Source organism: Leptosomus discolor, chromosome Z (assembly GCF_034619465.1).
Source record: "Leptosomus discolor isolate bLepDis1 chromosome Z, bLepDis1.hap2, whole genome shotgun sequence".
In the NCBI taxonomy this organism is placed as follows: domain Eukaryota; kingdom Metazoa; phylum Chordata; class Aves; order Leptosomiformes; family Leptosomidae; genus Leptosomus; species Leptosomus discolor.
The window spans coordinates 1,379,804-1,402,090 of NC_141419.1; the positions used below are offsets into that span (position 1 = coordinate 1,379,804).

The 22,287-nt window shown below is 49.4% G+C and overlaps 1 protein-coding gene across 2 annotated transcripts in view; it reads right to left on the reverse strand.

The window, feature by feature from the left end:
* Positions 1 to 3,746: 3,746 nt before the first annotated feature.
* Positions 3,747 to 22,287, reverse strand: part of HIVEP3 (HIVEP zinc finger 3) — a 63,779-nt gene continuing 45,238 nt past the window's right edge. Inside the window, exons 4-6 of one of the 2 annotated variants that reach the window (XM_086479523.1) lie at positions 16,685 to 16,783; positions 7,527 to 8,587; positions 3,747 to 4,640 (exon numbers count right to left, since the gene is read on the reverse strand). In XM_086479523.1, coding sequence (XP_086335649.1) covers positions 3,747 to 4,640; positions 7,527 to 8,587; positions 16,685 to 16,783 — 2,054 coding nt within the window. Of the gene's footprint in view, positions 4,641 to 6,924; positions 6,993 to 7,522; positions 8,588 to 16,684; positions 16,784 to 22,287 lie in introns of those variants that run through there. The other variant, XM_086479524.1, reaches the window with a different exon arrangement.

A 22,287-nucleotide genomic window follows, 5' to 3' on the forward strand; every position in this document is an offset into this window, starting at 1 on the left:
CGTTTGCCATTGAGCACCTGCATTCACAGGAGCTACACAAACAGCTTACCAGGGAAGGGAATACCGGAGTAGGGGTTTGGCTGATCAGCCAGCTACATAACAACGAGGAGCAGCCAGTCTCTGGAGGCCACGTGCCTTCGTGGACTATAAACTTAAGAACCTCTGCCATAAGAAAAGCAGGGTACTTTATTTCCACCTGCTGATGAAAAGGAAGGGCCGAGCTCTGGTTTTTAATTTGCCTATTTGCATTATTAATACATTCTCTTGCAAATAATGCTGCTAAAACTGCTCTGCAAAGCGTCCGTACGGGTACAAACATAGCCGGCCCTGGCGGAAAGTACTCCCAGGATTTCCCATCCCTATTTTGCAGACAGAACACACCCCCAGAATGATAGGAAAAGCTGTGACCTGCCAACAGCTTCCACCAAGCGTGACACAGGGGAGCCAGCGGGGGCTCCAGATAACAAAGGCGGCCACCGGTGACGGCTGGGCCTTCAGCCCCGCTGCAAACAACGCCCGGCTCCGTGAAAACCAGCGGAGCCGCGTCACCGTGCTCCCGGGCCGAGGGTGAGGCAGAGGGGAGACGCGATTTGCACGAGGTCACGCTGTGATTTCCCTCGGGGACACCCACCCTGCCCACCGATGGAGGTGCCGGGGCCAGCACGGAGGAGGACACCCTTCCCGCGGAGCTCTGAGCTGTCAGTGTGATAATTAGCCCTTAAATATCAGTATTTATTTTTTTGTTGTTGTGAGCCTTTTTGCCTATCCAATAGGCCGTATTGCGCCCATTAGGTATAGCATGAAGCACCATTTCACCCCAGCCAGAGCCTCCCGCACCGCCCCTGCAGCCACTCTGCTGAGAAGCCGGACAGGGTCGAGCCTCAGCACAGCTTTGGGGGGGTTTTTTTTTGCCCATCTCCTGAGTTTTCAGCGGTCCCTGCGCACACCCGCTCCGTGGCTGCCAGGTGGTGGGTATGGGATCCGAGTAGGGCACGACACGGGGAGCACCTCACTGCTGCACGGCCCTTTCCCAAACTCCTCTCCCTGCTTTTTTTTTGGCCACAGGCGAAGGCACCCGGCTGGTTGCGCCCACCCCTGCCCCACGCGGCGCCGGCTGCCAGCCCGGCTGCTCTGCGGCTGAGATGCAGAAAGCTTCAATTCATCTTGAGCTGCTGGAAAAGCTTTAAAAAATAATAATAACAATAATAATCAAAATAACCACAACGACAAAAGCAAGAACAGACTTCTGGGTTGTGTTGGGCTTTTTTTTTTTTTTTTTTCCCCCCTCTGTCCAGAAATGACAGAAGGAGAAAAAAAAAACCAAAACAACCATGCAAAGTATCACGAGGTCAAGGATTTAAAAACAGTTACAGAGAGAAGCCAAGCAAATTTGATCTAGCCCAAAGCTCGTGTCAAATGCACCTAACAAAACCAGGACTCTGAGTGCACAACTGCTGCGTTATTTTTCTTTATGTACAATTTATATATATATATATATATATATAAAAATTAAATACAAAAAGCTATCTTGGAATAATGTTAAGAGTGTGACAAGGGCAAGGGGGAAAAAAGTGGCAGGAGGCAGGCAAGTCAAAAGTGTCACAGACCCGGCGGACGGTCCCAGGGATGCTCACCGCCGCCCCGGCGGAGCAGCTCCGCTGAGCGGAACTCGCCGCCCTGCTCCTGCCAGGGGGTCTGCCTGGGTTTGAAAGCAGGACCAGCTTCCAGGCTTGGGGCCAAAGAGGGGGAGATGGGAACAAGGGAGACTTGATAAAAGTGCTAATTAAGGTATAAATGGGTTCTGGATGTTGTTTTGGTCAGTGTCACAGCCTTAATAATGTTATTTCCATGATATCTTCTTTTGTACTTAATTCCCTTTACAAGAAAAGCAAAAAAAATTAAAAAAAAAAATCGCAGAAGATTATTAAAAAAATTATATTATTTGCCCGTGAAACGGGAACAGTTCATAGCTCATCAAGTCTGGCAAGGAAATATGTTCTCATTCAGGGTATTATTTGATTTCTTTTAATTTTGTTTTTTTTTTTAATTTATTTTTTTATTTTTTTTTAAAAAAGTGTATTACATACCCGATAAACTGGAACAGCTCTGAAAGAAGAAAGAACTGGTCCACTGGTTAAATATTTATATCTTTTTTGTTGTTGTCGTTGTTAAAATAAAAAAAAAAAAAAAGAAAAGAGGTTTGTACAGATTCCATAGACCAGAAAACCCTCTGAAGTAGTAAAGAGCCTGCTGTCTGCTCGGGCAAACCTGCATCGAACACCGGTACGTTAAAAAGTGTGTTAGCGTGACAGAGAGGAACGGCTCCATCGGGTCTCTCCGTATTTGGTATCGTATCTATTGGCAGTAGAGGCCATTGCTCTGCTACGGGTGGTCGTCGTTAAAAATTTGCTCTGGAAAAAGTTCCCGCGCATGCATGGCAAGCTGATTGCAAACACGAACCGCTCGGCATCGCAACGCTTTTCGTCCAAACCGCCAAAAAAAAAAAAAAGGCCCGTCCGCACAATTCAGGGCTGCGCTTGCGGCGCTCTGCTTAAATAAATAAATAAAATTAAAATAAGACACAAAGTCACTCGTGAAGTTACAGAGCCCCAGGCGTGCGAACGCGCGGAGCACAACCCACTCCTGCATCCCTAGAGCTCCGCGAAGCCAAACCAGCCAGGGCCAAGCGGGGAGGGGATGGAGGGAGCTTGTCCCCAGCTAAAAAATCACGGAGGAAAAACGGTCGCAAGGCTGACTCGGCTCCCACCGTGACACCGAGGGAGGGGGTTTCCCGAGGGCTTCCAAAGCCCAGGGAAGAGGGGCTCTCAGGCACAGGCACGACTTTGCCGGGGGGATGCGGGGGGCATGGCAGAGCGGCCGCGGGATGGAAGGGTTAAAGCAAGCAGGAGGCCGGCTCGTCCAGCGAGAGACACCGCTCCTGGCACGGGGTCTACATTCGGTACATTCCTATGTCCTTGCAGTGAAATCTTTGAAGAAGAAACTTGGTTTTGTCCCATTTCAGAAAAGTGCTTTGATGGGTTCTGCAGGAGGGAGGGATGCTCAAGATTCATTTTCTCTCGAGGGACAATTTCTCTCGCCAACGAGCCTCCCCCTACTCAAGGAAGTGCTAGTTTCATTTACAAGTTCAGGGTAAACATGTTTTTCAAATGTAAAGCAGTCTCAACGGTTTAAAGCACAACCATAGGCAATCAGAGGGATGCGAGGAAAAAAAAAAAGCACTTTGCGAGAATTAAATAAAGCATGTAATAAATACAAATCATAAACTTCTGTACACAGGAGCAAGGGTTTGGTTTTGTTTTCTTTTTTTTAATCATTTAATCAATATAAAAAAGTTTTTCTGTTTTGTTTTTGTTTTCAGTGCATCTTCTTCCTCTTAAAATGCTTAACCCTTTCCTTTCTGCATCTCTCAGGCCCATAATTACGCACACCTTAATGGCAAAAAAGACAAGGTCTAACAAACCCCTTTCCAAAAAACTCTAAAAAAATATTCACAGCCTCAAACAGTTTTGTACATTTCAAGCAACAAAAGGTATAGAAAAAGGCACAAGTAACTGCATACATGTGGAGATAATACCAGACTGGGACAAAGAAAACCAGGAATCTTCCATGGGTTTGGTCATTCACTAGAGTGCTTCTTATAGCGATGATTATACTAAAGGAAATAGTGTTGAAAATGTCTGTTGATTTTACATAGGAAGCCTAAAGGTGGAACAGATGGTGGAGGCTTAAGTACTTCCCGTGTTTTCATCCACCTTTTTTTGAGTTTGACCTAAATCTGCGTGCTCTAGGTGTGGACTGCTCTTCCTGGAGGTTCGCCCTTGGCGACTGGGCTCTCCGGAGAGGTTTCTCCTCCGGACGGAGAAGGGCTGGGCGTGCGAATGGCTCGATGAGGGCTCGGAGAGGCAGCCGGTGCTGCTGCTTCGGTCCAACGGCTGGGAGGGGAGATCTGAGATGAAAGTGCAGGATGATTCGAAAGAAGTGCTCGAGCTGCCAGATTGCTTCTTGCCCGGTTTTTTCAAGGGTTCTTCCCCACTCGTCGAAGGCTTTGGAGAGTGCTCGTCGGTTGGGCTGGGGCTGGCTGGGGATGCCGAGCAGCCTGCCTGCTCTGCGTGGCTGGACTCAGCTAACATTTTTACCCTGTATTCCTCCTGGTCTGTCTTTTGCTGAAGCTCACTAGTCCTCATTTTCTCTTCTAAGTAACCACTGCTCGTAAGCTCGGGGGACAGCGTGTATTTAGAAACCTTCGCCACCGGGGAGACGGATGCTGACGACGGCTCCCGCGGGACCTGCGGCTCCTCGTCCCTCTTGGGAGCCCGGCTGAACTCCGCGAAGCTGCTGCCACCCGAGGCAAAGTATCCCGCTTGCAGGGACACGACCGAACTGGGCACCAAGCTGGGATGGGTGCTCGGCCTCGCCTGGACCATCTGGATGCCCCCAATGGGAATCATAGGGTACGGGGTCCTCGCGAGCTGCTGCGAATGCAACGGGAGATGGCTGAAGACATTCTCCTCCCCTCGGCTGGGACCATGGACATGAATTTCATGAGGTGCCTGCAAGGGTCTGGAGCAGACAGGCTGTGTGACACCAGGTGAGCATGTTGGGCTTCGTGGTTCTATCTTCTGCACCAGAGAGGGAAAAGACACAGCTGAATCAGTGCGACGTACCAGTTAACAGCATTAGCATCATTAATGCTCCCCATAAGGAATGGTTTTGTTAACGTTTTATTCTAATTTGAGGGAGATCAATCAACGGATGAAGATTTGGAGCCCCAAACCTTAAAGGGATGGAGCAACACAACCCACATGTGCCTTCTGGGTACAAATAGGCCCACGGTCTGTCGGGGCACAGATACAGGGCTTTGGTTCAGGCTTGGACCATTATAAAATCATAGAATAGTTTGGGTTGGAAGGGACTTTTAAAGGTCATTTAGTCCAACCCCCCTGCAGTGAGCAAGAACTTCTTCAACTAGATCGGGTTGCCCAGAGCCCCGTCCAGCCTGGCCTTGAATGTTTCCAGGGTTGGGGCATCTACCACCTCTCTGGGCAACCTGCTCTGGTGTCTCAGCACCCTCGTCGTAAAAAAATCTCTTCCTTATATCTAGGCTGAACCTGCCCTCTTTTAGTTTCAACCATTACCCCTTGTCCTATTATCAGAGTTTCCTCTGAAACCCTGGCAGAGGACGCCAGTGTTCCCTGCCATCCGAGCTGCTTTGGATCCCTTTCAGTACATGGGGTTTCTGAGAGCCCAGAGTAATGTTATTTATTTTTACTGTACTTTCTTAAAGCAGGATGACACCCCTAATTGCAAGGATGTTTTGGACCAAGTGAGAGATAGCATTAACTCTCGTTTGACACAAAGCACACCCATCAGCGTGGTCCCCACCGCCACCCTCATGGTGTGGTCTGTAGAAATTAAGGGTTAAGACCCTACCATTTTACCTTTTCCTCTTTCTCTCCCGGTGCTTCACATAGTTTCCTAATGTACATCATGGAGAGATATGTGGCTAAACAGAAATGGATTAATTAGTGATGAGGTTATAACTAAACCCCTAAACAGGACTCCCAAGAAGAGGAAGCAACAGAAATTGAAAATAACTTTCCATTAAGATGGGGTTAACTATAAAATTTGAGGATGCACTGGAGGGCATATTTCTTTGTAGGATTACGGAGAAGTGCCTGACCCTGTGAGCTGGACCTCTATGAAGAGGCAACAGAGGAAAGCAGCAAAAGAGAAGAGAAGAGAGAGAAAGCACGAGCCACTGAAGATAGTGTATACTTGGTCAGCAGTTACAAGACCAACACTCGCTGAATCTCACTTATCCACATGAAGTCTTGACAGAATCCCTACAGGGATGCCGGGAAATCCCCAAACAAATCATCTCAACGGTGCAACAGCCACCAGAAGGAGAGATTATCTACTGCAAGAGCCAGTGGGAAGAGAGATGGTCATGGTCAGGCCTGATGCAGAGACTTGGCAAAAAGCCTTGCAATGAAGCTAAGCTAAGATCTTCTCCAGTTCCTAAGCAAGGCACAGGGCACCAGTTTTGAGCAGAGAGCTCTGCTTGGGATCTGATAAATCCACCTCTGATCTTTCTGTTTCTTGTAGCTGTACCAGGAATATAATTTTCACAACAAAAGCCCAGCTGTCCGTCTGACTGGTAGGTAAATGGAAAGTTTCCTGTTCAGGTCTTTATTGTTGCTTTGGAGACAAATGAGAAAGGCAACAGTGGTGACTTTAGGTGCATTAAAAGGAGCAAAAGGAAAACGGAGCAAAAAGGTACATGTGTGAGAGCGTAAGTGAAAAGGTGTGAATGGGCAGATAAGCAGGGGTATGCAAGCAGTCCTGCTGCGGACTAGGGAGCTTAGGGGATTTGGTACAGGTAGTGGCAGTGAGCAGTTCTCCTGACACAGATGCTTTAGAGTTGAAGGACAGGGGCTTCCACAGCCCTGAGATTCACCACAAGAAGTTAACTGACAGGAAAGGGAAATAGCATTAAAGTAAGGAAAAGTTTGGACCTAAACCAAAGGATAGTCTCTGAGAAGGTAAGACAAACACGCATGGTGGAAAGCAGAAGGAAGGCAGCACCAAAGAGGGTGCGTTGTCACAGACATGGAAGGAACACACGCTGGGCAGCGTAGCTTTTCTGGAGAAGACCTGGGTCAGCATCTGCCGTGGCAGGTTCTCCAGGGGCTCTGTAAAGGCCTCTCTCTTCCCAGGAGCAGTCCCTAAGGGCTCGAGTCTCTCCTCACACCAGTTTCAGAGCAGAGCAACTCCAGCAACTGAATCTCATGTTCCTCAGCAAAAATTACAGGAGAGCCAGGCACTGCAGTAGAAATGGGGAACGTTCCACCAAACCCGACGTCTAATTTGCCTGTAGCAGTGGGAGGAACATGCAATTTTCCTTTACCCATAGGATTTGATGTGCCCAGCACAGAGATTAAATAATTTTCTGGACAGTGGGAAACACCTCTCTGAGCTGAAGAGAGAAGCGAGATGAAATCAGAGATGTCCAAACAAACCTCTCTCAGCAGTTAATCTAACCGAGTCGGCTGTGTATGTACGTAGCCCAGGAGTCGGCAGTGGAGTGCAACGGCTAGTTCAGATCTGGTTCAGGTTGCTGACCAGTGAAAAATGGCCACAGCTCCACCCGAGCTGGTGAAATCTCAGAAATGGGTATGAAATTCCCAGGAAAAAAAAAAAAAAAAGCCTTTCAGTGACAACCAGTCATTATTAAGCAGTCATCCTTACTGCTTGTCTCAGAAGGAGACAGGTTGGGTCACAGTGTCTATAAACCCTTGGAGAAGGGACAACTTTATTTCTCCTCAGCTGAAACGGGCAGAACCAAAATAGGTGCAAAACCCATTGCTGTCCACCATTGCTTTTCTCTGGGTTACCTGTGACATCAGTCATGGAGTCACTGTGCACTCCTGCATTGCAACCTTCATTAAAAAACTTATCAGAGAAGGTACTGCAGGGACTAGAAGGCAAGAGGGGCTTGAACTTACCAGCTTGGACTCGTAGAGCTGTACGTTTTTGCCAAAGAACCTGTGAGGTAGAGGCATTGAAGATAAAATCCCATGCTGGGTTTGATATGAGCTTTGAACTTTGTCATCTGCTGCTGATTTACTAGTACCAGGCAAGTCCTCTTTCCCAGGGGATGGATACCTAGACGACTCTGAACAGCCTGGAGACAAGACTTTCTTCAGCGATAAATATCTGACTGATGACATCTCTCTGCTCGGCGACGAGTGCCTCACAGGGGAGACTTCTCCTTCTGGTGGAAGGTATGTTCTTGGGGACAGCTCCCTTCTGGGGGAAAGATGCCTGCTGGGCGACAGCTCGAGTCTTGGTGACACACATCTCAGTGGAGATGCCTCCCTCCTGGGAGAGACGCGCTGGCAAGGAGACAACCCTCTCCCTGGAGACAGGCACCTTAGAGAAGACAGTTCTCCAGTTGGTGAAAACCGTTTCGGTGAAGTTTCGTTTTTGGTTAACAGGTGCTTTCTCGCTAGCATTGGTCTGCTGCTGCCACCACCTCTGCCAGAGTCCTGGCTCGGAGACCACCTTTTTCTTGGGGAGGTGTCTTTTGAGGTTGACAGGTCCATAACTAAGGACATCTGTGGCCTTGTGACAGACTCTCTTTCAGCAGAAGCCAATTGTTCGGTGGAGGTCAAAGCTGGTCTGTGGAGACTCAAGAAGCTGTGGCACACAGCAATGTCGCTGCTGTCTGCTGACCACTTTGTTTCCAGCCCTGAGGAGGAGGCCTGCTGGCCTTCACCTACTTTTTGGCTGCTGGAAACAGTTTCTTGGGCTAAGGACAATGCTATTTCACTGCCTTCCTCTTGAGAAGATGGAGAGCCACCTGAAGAGTGCATCGGGAGGGTGGTAGGTTTGCCTTCCGGCAACTTTAAAGGTGGCTCATCTTGGCTCTCCTCTTCCTCCTCGTCTTCGTCGTCTTCATTGTCATCATCATCGTCAGATTCCTCTAGGTCTGAAAACTGGTGTTCCTCAATTGGCTCAGATCCCTCCCGCCCCTCAGAGTCCTGGAATAGGTCTTCACTGGTTCCTGGAGGGATGGGCAAACACAACACAGAGAGTGTAAAACACACACACAGGGACTATCTTTGTGCTAAACCTGCTCACAAGTTCTAAGGGGACAAGACAAGAGAGGACCTGGCTATTTCCTAGATCTGATCATCTTGTGCATTGCAGTCTGCAGTCTTACCCTTTGTGCCAACCGCATCCCTGATGATACCAGTAGATCCCAGTGAATCCCACCATTGGGACCTCCCGCTCTGCCCTGATTTTCATTCCAGCCATTGCTTTGTCAGCCCACGCAGCCATCAGTCCCTGCTTCTGCTGCACACCTCCACTCACCCTCCCTGACTTTCTCCAGAAATGTGAAAAAGGCCCTTAACAGATGAGGAGCACAGCAGCACCGTCAGGCTTTGGTCGGCTTTTTATGACTATTTGTTGCAATGGTGCCTAGAAAATATCTACAGCTGCCAAGTGCAGGAAAGTCGCTGGGATGACTGCGCCCATCCTCCACACCTTGGGCCTTCTCCTGCCTAGGTTATGTGATAACTAAACATTAGCAAGACAGGACTTTTATTAAAAAGCAGACAATAAGGTTGAAAAAACCTCTGTGGATCTTCCCTTATTTTGATAAATTCTAGCGATGATGCAGACGCTTCTTTGCGGCAGAGTCTTTTGCTGTCTGTCTGTGGAACGCCTTGCACAGCGATGCTGCGTCAATAAAAGCTTATGAACTGTGAGGAGTATACAAAAAGCAAATTCTAAAGGATCTTAAATTTATCTGCAGGTAAAAATACAGCCCCTCTCTTCTACTTTAAGGGCCAGCAGAAGCTTTTTGAGATCAGTACCAAGCTCCCAAAGCAGATAGCTGCTGGCTGCACTGAGAAAAACCTGCATTTCCCCACGCCAGATGTGCAGCGATGCTGGCAGCGAGGCAAGCTCAGCCGGAGGAGATCCATCGGGAACAGCCACTGGATGTCACTGTAGCTCAACAAAACTGCACTGTCAGGCAGCTTTTCCTGCTCTGGAGGGGCTAATAAAATACCAGTTTCTCAAACTCCATGTGTGCCAAGCACCAAGACGATGGGTGCAGAGCTGTTTGGTCCCTGGCTCTGGAAAGAGAGAGCCTGGGCGCTGCTCGGACACCTGCATGAAGCCGGGTAACTCACTGCAGCACTGCTGGCCTCGTTTCCCCGCCAGTTCAGCCTAGGACACTGCTTCTCCTCTGAGGAACACTGAAATGGTTTTCCATTTAGAGCTGCCATCTGCCAGCAGGACAAGCTGGAGGGGAAATTAAACAGAGCTAATGCTGAGGCCGGACCACACCTGCCTGCAGCAGGCAGGGTGGTTTTCAGAAGGGTACACGGCTGCACAGTGAGAAGTCACTGTGATCTGTGGATAAAAAGCCGAATTTTGTTTACTTTGAGTATGAGGGCCCAGCTAGTAAATGCTTGTGAAGTATTTGGCATTAACAGTGAAACAAGACATGCATTTCACCATGGCTGACTTCATCCAAAAGTCAGCCTGAAATGCATCTCGTCTGCTCCCCACTCCCTATCCGGCACCTAGTCCGCGAAGCACGATCTCCTGCAGAACTCCCACCGCACCGAGCCGAAGGCAGCAGCTCTCCCCCAGGAGGCTGACTTGCCTTGTGAAACGCTGGTATCATGGTGGTGTCTGCTGGGCCCCGGATCCGGCGGCGGGTTGTTGGCAAACTCCCAAAGGCACAGAGTTCAGAACAAATATTATTCCAAACCACCAGCTCTCCCAGCTGTAGGGTGAACCGTGCATATTTCCTGCTTGGCAAAGGAATGCGTTTCATGACCAGAGCGATGAGCGAGTCCCTGTCTCTGGTTTCGGGGTTCGACATCTACGGGCTTCGGGATGGCCAGGCAGCTACAGCCTCAGCCCCCAGCGCCTGGCTCCGACAGCCTTGGCCTGGGTGGTCTCCTTTTTTGGCCCTGGGCACAGAGCAGACAGGCGCAGGCCAGGACAGAGAGCAAGGTCAGAAGTACGGAGCGAGGAAAACCTGCAGCCAGCTCTGCACCGGGGAGCTGTTTGCGTTTGCCACCGAAGGAAACATTTCAGGGACCCCTGGGACAGCCCAAAGGGAATTTGCTTTGGCCTCCTAAGATGTTCCTTGCAGGCGGAGAGAGAGCTCAGACCTGACCCCTGGCTTCCCGCAACTGAAATGCATTTGGCTGAGCTCATGGGCAGAGAAAGGGCAAGTCAGAAGGAGACAGCGAGGGAAGGAGAGATGGAGGAAGGAAGGAGCGAGGGAGCTAGTGAAAATGTGCCCTGTCAACAGCTTTGTCTGAGGGTTGCATTTCGTTACATGTGTGTTATTCTACCAAACTGGTGCCATCACACCAAGCAAAACCAATGCAGAAGTGAAGAATTATAGTCCAATCTCCTTTTATAGTAACACCCCTTACTTTCTCCTGCCCCTTAAATAGAAATAAAAACAATCAAGTGAAATATAACTCTAGTTTAAAATAATCCAGGGAATTTTAGGAACTGCTGCTCCCTCCCTGCCTGCCCCCAGATGTAAGCACAGCAATCTCCCCGTGCTGGTTGGTGTCACATGGAAATAGCAACTTTTTTATTTTTAACTAAAGGAGTCCTTGCTAGGCTCTGTTCTGAGCCTCTCCACAAAGAAGAGAGAAGACACTCTGTGGTTACACGGGGGGAAGCTCTTTGCAATCCACTACTCAGAGAGCAGGGGATGTGTGATACAGCTGCGATCTCTGATTCCTCATGCACCTTTCTGCCATTTTTACATTATTTTCTCATCCATCTAAATGCCTCAACCATTACAGAACAAAATAGGATTTTCTGACCATCTTGGCTGCTTTACTTGGTATTTACTTAGCATTTGTGAGCAATAGGCCTCCTTACTCATGGGGCAGACTATCTGAAATTTCAGCACAAGTCCAGTGCTAGCTTCAACCAGCTGAAAAAGAAGCTGAAAGGAAACGTCCTCCGGTACCGTGCCTTCCCTTTTTCACCTTTCTGCATTCCTCCCTGTCAGACCGTCCCCTTTGCACAAACACAAATGGTCTTCATCAATGGGAGGAAATGGGGACTGTATATTTTTTGTAATTCTAAAATTACACGGATTGCTTGCATAATGCAATAAAGTCCAGATAGCGCAACACATTCCAGCGAGCAGCCACACGGCCAACAGAAACAACAGCAGAGGAGTCCCTTCCGAAGGCTGACGGTGCCTGTCCTCTGCAGTCCAGGTAGGGCCCCCCCTTGCTGGGCTTAGCAGGTGTCCAACCACCACGAGTTCAGCCGCAAGCAGTCAAAGACCAAGGCTTTAATGACAGCCAAAACAGAAGTCCCCCAGCTGATGGTCCCATCCCTCCCACTGAGCACTCTCCCAGCCGACCCGGGGAGGCAAGGCAGACCTTTCTTGGGTTTCTGCTTAGACCTGTGTCCTCGGTTACAGTGTAAAATGTGCCAAAAGGAAAAAAAAAAGTATTCTATGACCATCTTCAGGAGCTGTTGAGACCAGGTGGGGCGGTGCTCCCTGCCTCCCCCCTCTGGACTATCTCCTGTCGATGGGCACAACAATGCCTTATCGCCTGACCCATCGAGAACTCGCTCCTGGGCTATCTCCTGTTAATGGCCCATCAAGGAACTGCCTCACGACTCCCCATCCCATGGTGAGATGCTCCCCCCGGGGGGGAAGGAGCCAAGCAGTCCATGCCAAATAAAAACTGAGATCTCCAACACCCGAGCAGCCTTCTTCCACTGGATTCCCAGAGGAGTTTTTTCCCCCCACTGGAGTTCCAGAGGACAAGAGCTACCTACCTACCACTGGACCTTCGGAGGAAGACCAGACCCTTTTACCTGATCGCTGCTTCCACAGAACTACACCCATCGCTTCAGGAGGACTGCAGCCAGCATCTTATCGGACTGCTACTGCCCCCCTAACAGGGTGTCAGGTTGTGTTTCTGACTCTGTCAGTGTAAACCAGGGGGTTGTTTGTTTTTTCCCTGCCTTGTGTTATATATATATATATATTAGTAAAGAACTGTTATTCCTATTCCCCATATCTTTGCCTGAACGCCCGTTAATTTCAAAATTATAATAATTTGGAGGGAAGGGGGTTGCACTTTCCATTTCAAGGGAGGCTCCTGCCTTCCTCCGCAGACACCTGTCTTTCAAACCAAGACAACCTGTTCTTCCCATGAGGCCCCAGGCTGAGACGAGCTCAGCCTCATCACCTCCCAGACCTCCGTGTTTGCAGGCAGAGCGCTCCCATCAGCTTACAGCCTGGATGGGCTTTCACACAACCCGCTGCTGAGGGCGCTACTATTAACCCCGTTTGAGCCCAGGGATGAATGACTGAAGGAAATCATGAATGAAAGCATTCCCCTGGTCTGCTGAAGTGAGCCCTTGCAGGTCTGTCCTCAGACGCCTGCAATTACGTGTGACATAAATAGGACTTCTGATTTGCAGGTTTTCCAAAGTGACACTCAATTAATATGATTCATTAGTTCTAATTGACTATAATGGAAAGGTTTAAAATAACAGTTGTTCTTTTCAGAGTCATGAAACCAACGTTTCAGGAGCCACTTTCCTCTTTCCCTATCTCGCTTTGGTCTGCAGAAGCATCACCAACAGGCAGTGTAACAGAGGGAGAGGTTTCTGGAGCCCATCAGCTAATCCATTATTTCAAGTGAGTTCCTAGGCTGAAGGAGTCCTCCAGCAATCCCGCACGGGAGCATCGTCCCGCTGCTGACACCACACCAACACTTTCCCCTTGGGGTGGCTCCTGCAAACTCCCAGACTAGGTTTTCTTTTGGCCAAGCCCTCCTTTGGAAAAGCCAAATACAGCATGTCTCTGCCTGATCAAAAGGTGGCTCTGAAGAGCTGGAGAGAAGCCAAGAGCTCAAGCAGATTTAAAAGGAAGAAGCCATCCCTTCAGGCAGAGCAGCACACTATCGGTCCTTAGCCTTGGGGTTTATTCTGTGTGGCCTGTGGGAGCCCTTTGTCCACCCCTGTACACATCAGGAAAGGCACTCAGAGAGGGGACACCAGGGACTGGTAATGCCACAGGGCGCTCTCTTTCTCCCATGTCCCCGTCCCCTGAGCATCCAGGCGACTACACTTGGCCTGAACCAGAACCCAAGCCTGAAAGCGCATGGTACCACTGCACTGGGAGATCACTGGGGTTTGGAACTGGTTAACCAGTGAGGGTTCCCAGATATCTCCTACAAGTTCTTTGCTGGCAAGTTGAGCCATGGCTTGTTCAGGTCAACGACGGCCGCATCAACCCTCCAAGCCACGTTTGTCCCAGCACAGTGACACAAGCCCTGCAGCCCTGTCGGATCGCTCTGCATCTGCACCTCTGTGCCTCCAAAACCGGGCAGCCACATCCAACCCCCTGTGCAGGAATGCTAATTCCCAAACTGCGTTCAGCATTTTTTCGGAAGCGTGGCAGATGGCCTGAACCACAGACGTCCTGCTGATCGCTCCCGCAGGTTAAGTTCAGACGACGGCAAGCCAGCGCCTGCAAATGTCCCCAGCACACTCCAGTTAACCAGCGGGGAGACACCTCAAGGATACAGCACACTGCATGGGACAGCGTTTCTGAGCTTCGATATCCAGACCCTGGGACTTAGAGCACCTCGGAGGGTCCCAGCGGCCAGGGATGCCCAGCGGGCACAGCCTCCCCAGCCCCGTGAGCCACCTGCCCCGCCAGCTCCCCCTGCGGCAGCCTGCAGCCGGGCAGACCCTGTCCCCACCGCCAGCTACGCAGGGAAACGCACTTGGTGATTTTTAATTACCTATGAAGCGGGAAGCACGGGACACTGCCCACGTCCCGGGAACCAGCCCCTTTCCCAATAAAGGCTCTGATGGACTTGACCTCAGCGGGAGACCAGGGTGATAAGCACTGTTTGTTGTTCCTGCCGAGTTAACATTCCCTGGCTCACAGCACCGTCTCCAGAACTTGCTCAGCTGATGTTCACTTTATAAAAATAACCACGGCGCCATGTGTTTTATGAAGTTCATTTTAACCCATTGTCAACAAACCCTTGTGGGCTGCAGCAGAAGGAATCCCAGGGATGGGGGAATCAAAATCGTTGGGGGGGCGGGGGGGGCAGGAAACAGGGGAAAAAAAAACGCTAAAGACAGCCACCAGGGCTGCTTTCACACTAGGGCTTCTGGGGTGGCAGCCACGAAGGGTCAACAGTGTCATGAGCAGCCTGCAAGGCAGTGCAAACAGAAAACACCACCCTGCTCTGTGGCACTAAGTGTTTTATCCAGGCATAACCACACTGCGACACACAGATCTGCGCTCCCAGAGCCTCTCTCCCCTCTATAGCTGGTATGTGCAGCGTTTCCTATAAACACAAACGACCCGCTGAAAGCAAATGCAGATGACCCAAAATTTCCTGAGGCCTTGATATCTGCTACCCCTAAGGCTTCTCCATCATGTCTGTGCTGTGGCTCCAGCCCTGAATACTCAGGGTCTTGCTAAAGGAAATAGAATAACAATCATAAAAACATCTAACTGTTCCCTGGAGACATATAACCTAACCCTTCACAGCTGTCGGAGTGCAGCCTCCAACAATCTGGGTAAAATATCTTTTTCTAGCTCAAACAGCTAAGTATACGTAAGCCTTCCCCATGTTCCCTCCTCTCCGAGCTTGGAGATCTTCCTCACCTTTCCCTCAACATTTCTGATGGAGACAGTAGTGTTTATGGTCACCATACTCCTGCCTGATGCTGCCCAGCCTCCCAGGAGGAGATCTGCTTCTTGGGATGACTTCAGGGAAATTCAGCTGCAGATACTATAAACCAGGGCGGAAATTACTAAATAAGAGAGTTATGTGTCCTCCTCAAAGAACAGACAGACTCCTGAATTGACAGAGCCTCGGACAGATTTTCTCTGTGTGTTTATGCACAAGCAGATGAAAGAAATAAGCAGGTGAATCAGGGTAAATGTATCTTCTTGTAAAGCACACAGAATAATGCCATTAAATGTCAAAGCACCATGTTATTTTAGTTTTGCTGCCTCTTTCCCTACTGAGAAATCTTCCAGATCAGTTCTGACCTGAGTGATTCACCTTCATCCTATGCCTAGAAAAGACTCATGAGAGTAAGGGATAAGGAAGCAGCTGCTCCCATGCTGCTCACACCCCATCCTCGTATGCTGAGGTCTCCAGCAGTGGTGTAGGGTCCAGGCTGGGTCTGCCTGCAGAGATGGGAGCTGCTCGCACATGCACCAGTCCCTCCAGACACGGCGCAGGTTTGCACTGGTAGTTTGGAGTCTCCTGGGATCAGCCACATACAGTAAGATGGGCAGGTCCCTAGAAGATAATCCTCATGGACAAGTCCTTTTCTGGCGGCCCTTTCAGGGGGAAGGTATCCCCAAATCATGAATACTCCTGTATTGCTGGAGTGCATCCCCTCTGCCAGAGCATCCCTGCTGCCTGCACAGGGCCCACACTGCACAGTCACCCCTGTGCTCAGGCTCAACACTTCAGCTCCAGTCAAACAGGCTGTCAGAGCCCAACCACGGGTGACAGGACTGATTTTTCTCCTTCACCCACCATACTGTGCTTGCAGCTGCGAAGTAGGGGTTCTCAGCCTCATACAACACATCCTCAGGGGTGGGTCTCATTTTGCTGCTGCAGAGACTCCCCCTAAGGCCAGGACAGACCCAGGAATTCCACTGCATGGCAGTCAGGCTCCTGGTCTCCTTGCTAGAGATACCCTGAAATGCCAGGAAGCACCTTCTCACGACACATATCCACTACTTACTATTACATATATAGCCCGCGCGCAGGGCGCTGGGCCAGGATGCTCCCTACCCATCTGTTTACCCCTGCCTCTGTCTGCAGCCAGCCAAAATACTTCAGACGAACATGCACAACCCCCAGCAGGGAGACACGGGCTCACAGACTGTCCCACAGATGCAGCCTCCCAGGATGGCCCCATAACCCACGCCACGCAAGCAGAAATCCCTCCTTGGGTGCTGGAAGGAGCCTGGGGTGAACAGAACTGCTGCACATCTTTGAAAGGATGATCTGCGGAGCACATCTCCTGCCTGAATAGACATTGTCCTCACTTAGCAGCAATAGCAGGTCTATAATGTGAAAGATTTTACCTTCTTCGGCTTCCAGATCCACCAGTGAAGATACCAACACGCCCATCTCCTGACATTTTTTGCTGTGGGCCTTTGACTTCATGTGTTTAGTCAGATTCCCTGAAAAGAAGCAGAAAACATACTTTGGTCAATATGGCTCTTTTTTTCTTTTAAATTTTTGCAAGCTCAGCAGTAGCAAGTTAATAATTTGGCTCTGAACCAGACAAAGGAGGCCTCTGACTCTCCCCAAACCACTATTCATTCCAAACACCCCGTGACACAGGGCTAAGTCCTCCCTTTCATTCCTTTGCTGCTGCCCTGGGGTGCAAGAGGAGATGCTGGCAGGGTTGTGTGGCCTTTCAGGTGTCGTGCAACCTGAAAAAACAGTTGGAGTACACATTTGGGTCTGGGGGGGGAAGAAAAGTCCTAAATTGCTTTCAGCAAAGAAACAACGGTAGGCAAGGAGGGAAGGGAAACACATCTCAATCTATCCTCGCCTCCCGCCTCACCCCAGCACACAGGGTCACCTGCCTGGAGGTGAGGAGCTCCTTAGCACTGCGGGGCAGACTGGTACTACCAAAATGAGCGCTTGAGATGTCAGCAACGGGACAAAACCCTCCAAGCACCCTCTCTCCACCCCAGCAGGGTGGCTCAGATGCTCTGGCAGGCACCGAAGTGCCAGGCACCAGGGTCTGGCAGCTCTGAGAAAACCTGCTGAGCGCTAATGAGGCTTCCTCAGGGCCAGGAGGGAAAGAGCAGCCCCTGCAAGGGGGGAGGCTGGGGTGTGGGGGCATTGGTTACTGCTCTGAGACAGTGTGGTGGGATAATCTGTGGGCATGCCAGCCTCACAGGGCACCTCTCTATCTAATTTTACCTCCCAAATTACAGGCAGGTTAATTAGACCGTTATTAACCCTATTTACACCCAAGGGAAACGCCGAACAAAGGGGAACCTTTGTTGAGCAGGAAAAGGCAGTTAGGTGGAACAGAGAGAAAAACAGAAGGTAGGAAAAATAAAGAAAAAACATCCCATTTTTCCCTTTCCTCTCCCACGCCTCTACGAGCTGAGCTGATGATGAGAAGAAACCTGCACCCATGCTGAAGGTCCACCAAGGACCGTTTAATTACCCGGCACAGCGCAGGGGCTGGCTGAACACCCCAAAGTCACGGCAGCAATACGATGTGCCATCAGCCTGCCTGCCAGCTAACACTTGAGGGTAGTGCTGAACACGAGGCCTGTTTTGCTCACTAAAAAAAAAAAAAAAAAAAAAGGAGGAAAAAACCGAGGACTGAGGTCCCTCAGCTGGTATCCTGCAACCCACAGAGTCCCCTGGTCCCCGAGCTGGGTGGGAGTGCAGAAGGCCTCTATCAACCTCTCCTCCTGCTGCTCCGGATAGTATAAATAAATAAACAACTATTCACTGGAGCAGAGAATTACCCGTGACGCCCTCACATCTCAGAAGAGTGCCATAACCATCCAGCTACCAAGTTAGTTTCTCTTTAGCCCATGAATTATTTATCTAGCCCATTTTATACAAAATGGAATAGCTCCAACAGGAAAGACCAAGAGAGACAAAGGCTGACTATATATCCTGGTGTATCTGGCACCCATCTAGGATGTGGAGTCAAAGGATATTCAATAATTTAAATGCAGCAAAACTGTTCCAATAAGAGAGATTTATTATTTCTAAACTTCATGCCCAAATACCCTTAGCCCCATGGTTAGGACACTCAGGTATGAGGATTGATGCCAGCTTGCCTCAGGTCCTTGCTCCAGATCAGACCTCTCTTTCTCCACTTTGGACCAGGAGTTTTGTTGTGGACTGGAGGACACCCAGTCAGACAAGAGCATGCTCTCACCCACACCTCTGGTTCCAGTGAATCACCATCCTTTCAAAGTGAAAAGCTGTTTCACTGAAAAGTATCCAATGAGGCAAATTGTGGCCTCATGGAACTGGAATTTAATTTTGGACCTCACTAGCAATAAGACAAACTGACTCAGCCTGTTGAAATCAAACCCTGCTGCTGCCGCCTGTCCATCACAGCACATCACATCTTGGCCGACAAAAATGACCCATCTTTGGCCAGTTACCACGGCAAAATCCCTAACTGGATTCCCTCCAATGATAATAAACACAGAAAATAAGCCCGAGTAAACGCCTGGTGCGAGCAGGGGGGTTGTTGGTTAACCTATGGTCTGTGGCACCTTGGGAATTCAGCTGTGATCCCCAGCGTGGGAAAAGTGGGGAGGGGAGGTCCACCAGGCATTTTGGTGCTACCACATCCCCAAAACAAGCTCACAAATGCACCGTGTTACATGTACGTGGCTTTGGCTAAACCAGGAGGAGGGCATAACATCAACGACTTGGGAGGGAACGTTGAATGCGATGTTTTGGGCAGGACCGCAGCCACCCCGTACTCGAGGGAAGGACGCTGGTCCCCAGAGGCATACAGCGGCCGCCTTGGCCACTCGAGGTGTCTGAAGGCTGGTGAGACACACAAGCCCTCCCCGCTGCCTTGGCTCCAGCGCCGTTCGCAGCAAACACTCTCCCTTCTGCAGCGGCAGCATCTGGGCAGCTTCTGCAGCCTGCAGCTCTCCCCCCACCCCTCCATCGCACCTCTGCTTTGACTCAGCTCCACCCTGAGCAACGGCCCGGGCCGACAAGCTCTGCCAGAAGCCATCAGTGTCACTTCCTTTTTCATCTTCTTTCACTGGAGGCAGCTGTCCTTGCGCAAGGCAGCGCCGGGGCTTCTCCTCTGCCTTCCCCACCCGGGCCGCCCGCGCAGGCGTGAGCGGGAAGGCCCCGCGCCGGCAAGGCCAAAGCACCCTCTGCAAATGAGTTTATGCAAAATACCAAGGGACCAATTCGCAGCAAGTGTTGTTTTCTTTCCCCTTCTACTATTTTCTACTCTGCTTCCCCGTCTTCCCTCGTGCTCATTTGACTAGATAAGGCGATGCCCACACGCGCTGATGAACGAGATAAGCCGGCAAAGCTCTCGGTGCAAATCCCCCTGGTGCACGGCCTGTCCGTGCACAGCACCCTGCACGCACAGCAAGAAGAAATCCCAACAAAACAGGGATTCCGCTACCCTCTTAGGGAAGGGAAACTCGGCGGGCTGGATTCCCATCTGACCTAAGTTTGCATCATTTTAAGGAAGTTAAAAGCTTGAGGCGTATTTACACCAGCCGAGAAGCTGAGTTGTCATTTGGGAGCAATTTGGAGGACAATGATATTTATCTTATCAGGGTTCTTCTTACGGCTTGTGTTTTTAGACCCCTTAATTAATGCTGGCAGGATTAAATGCTGAAGTCCTTCGGCAAATTTCCAGTAAAATCAACACCACTTTGCCTAAGTAAAAGCTGGATACGAATCCTACAAGGAAGGACTCACAGCTACTTGTGGCCTTACAGAGTTCTGGCTCCCAACTTAAAAAAAAAAACAAAACAACTAACCACATTGCATTGCTTCCTTGGAAACAGTGGAAAAAACATACTTGAAGGAGCAAGAGAGAAACTAGCAGGCGGGGAAGCTGCATTTAAAGCGCAGAACAGTTATACTGCACCTTAAACAGGTAAGTGGGCCTCACTAAGGATCGCTTACAGAAAAGTTCCCAGATTTGAAATAAACTGGCTATATTTCAATAAATTCAGGAATCTGTGGAAATTGTGACCCCACCCCAACTATTGCTGCATCGGAGGAGTACGTGCCATGTCAGCCCAGCTCTCCTGCTACGCCTGCTTATGTATTACCATCTCCTTAAGCTCTTCTGATGTTGTGAGGTCTTATTCTGGACTTAAAGCAGCTTAAATATTTGTGTTGTTTTGAGAAAGCTAAAACTCCAGTGCTCCAAAAGCACTTAAAGCAGCTTAACAGGGACTAGAAGTGATTCCCCAGTTAAATTTAAAGAGGGAAATTAATTTTTCAGAATATCCATTATCATATTTTAAAGGTTGTGGAGTTAAAGCAAAGCGTAGGGAACAGAAACATTAAGATTCCTGGAAAAACGATCCTGTCTGTATTGGGCAAATACCGCGCTTCCCATTTCTCCTATTAAATGTGAACAATTTAACAACAACAACAACAACACAACAAATGACCAACCGCATGATCTCAGTGTCCAAGGCAACATTGTGATACAAATATTCACAGCTTTCCAGAACTTAAATATTTTCATATTTCTCTTTTAAAATAATATGCGAGGAGAGCAACAGCTACTCTGTAACTATCAGGCTCCCGTTTTGCTGTGAGATGCACTCACACACAGAGAACCAGCCACAGACCAACACTCTTCATCCAAGATAAACCCTTTAAATAGGTTTTATGTGTGGCTTAAATAATGCACGGGCCTTGATTTAGGTCTTGGCATGGAGATAATGTCCCCAGGTGAGACTCTATGAGAAGGAAAACTTTAATGTATACAATTTATTGGGCAAAAGATTTCAGTTTTCAAAAAAATTGTTATTATCTTTTATACTTACTGATTTAAAGATTAAAGGAGAGAATTTGAACATCTAGCCTGCCTGCCTCTATTGATACAGGCTATAAAATTTTAGCCATCTTCTGGATCAAGCCTATCATCTTGCGGTAGCTGGAAACGAATCTTCCAGAAAGGTACCCAGGCTGGATTTGCAGATTTCAAAACACACAGAATTCACATACTTCCCTTCGAGGCTTGTGCCGGGACTTAATAGCTGCGCTGTTTAAAAAAATAACAGCTAATATTTGGCTTGAATTTGCCAGTCTTTTACTTCCAGCTCTCATTCCTTTTTCTCACCTTGCCCTGGTCAGTTAAAGAGCCCCTTTGCTCACACTGTTTCATCTCCTGTCTGGACCACCAGGTCGTTTTCTGTTCCCAGCCCCACGCCTCCTGCCACACTGCCTAAGGGCGCAGGCAGCAAGTTCCTGAGGATGACTCTGCCTTCGTCCCGCCGGAGCTCCTCACATCCCGAGGAGCGGGGGCACCAAAGCCTCCTCCCAGCAGCGGCTCCACAGGGATGCTCGGACCCTTTCCCTCTTCCAAGCCGCTAAAGAAGGGCTCCAGCACACACAGGGTGCAGGGACATTCTGCAAATCTATATATCAATCTGCCCTGCTAGAACAGCAGTTAATTCTTTCGGAGCTTTCCGCCAGTTGGACCTGCTCTGTAGTTTCCAGAGGAGGCTTAGCAGAGCGCTGAGTCTGCTAGAGCAGTAATAATAATAAACTGTCCAGCCATAACCTTGCCTTTAAGGGCTGAGGGTGCAATGCATTTAATATATTAACATGTTCAATAACCTCAGTGCCTGTCATGGGCTGATTTAAGGAACTGCAAACTAATTTATTAAAGGAAGACTATGGCTGAGGACATGAAGAAGTCTGGTGTCTGGAAACTGTGAGTGGACTAGACTATCAAATGGGTATCTTCAGCCAACAGGCACTGGTGTCCTTTACACAAGCACCTTTTAAATTAATATGAAGCTCCTTGTCCCTCCTGACCCCAAAGCAAAGGCAGCGGCATCGACACAGCGAGCTGCTCCATGCACTTTGTCCAGAAATTTTAAGAAATCTGAAGTAATCAGGACGTGAGAGTCTGATGTGAGTCTGAACAAGGACAGAAAATAGCTGTGGAAAAGGATAATGTCTG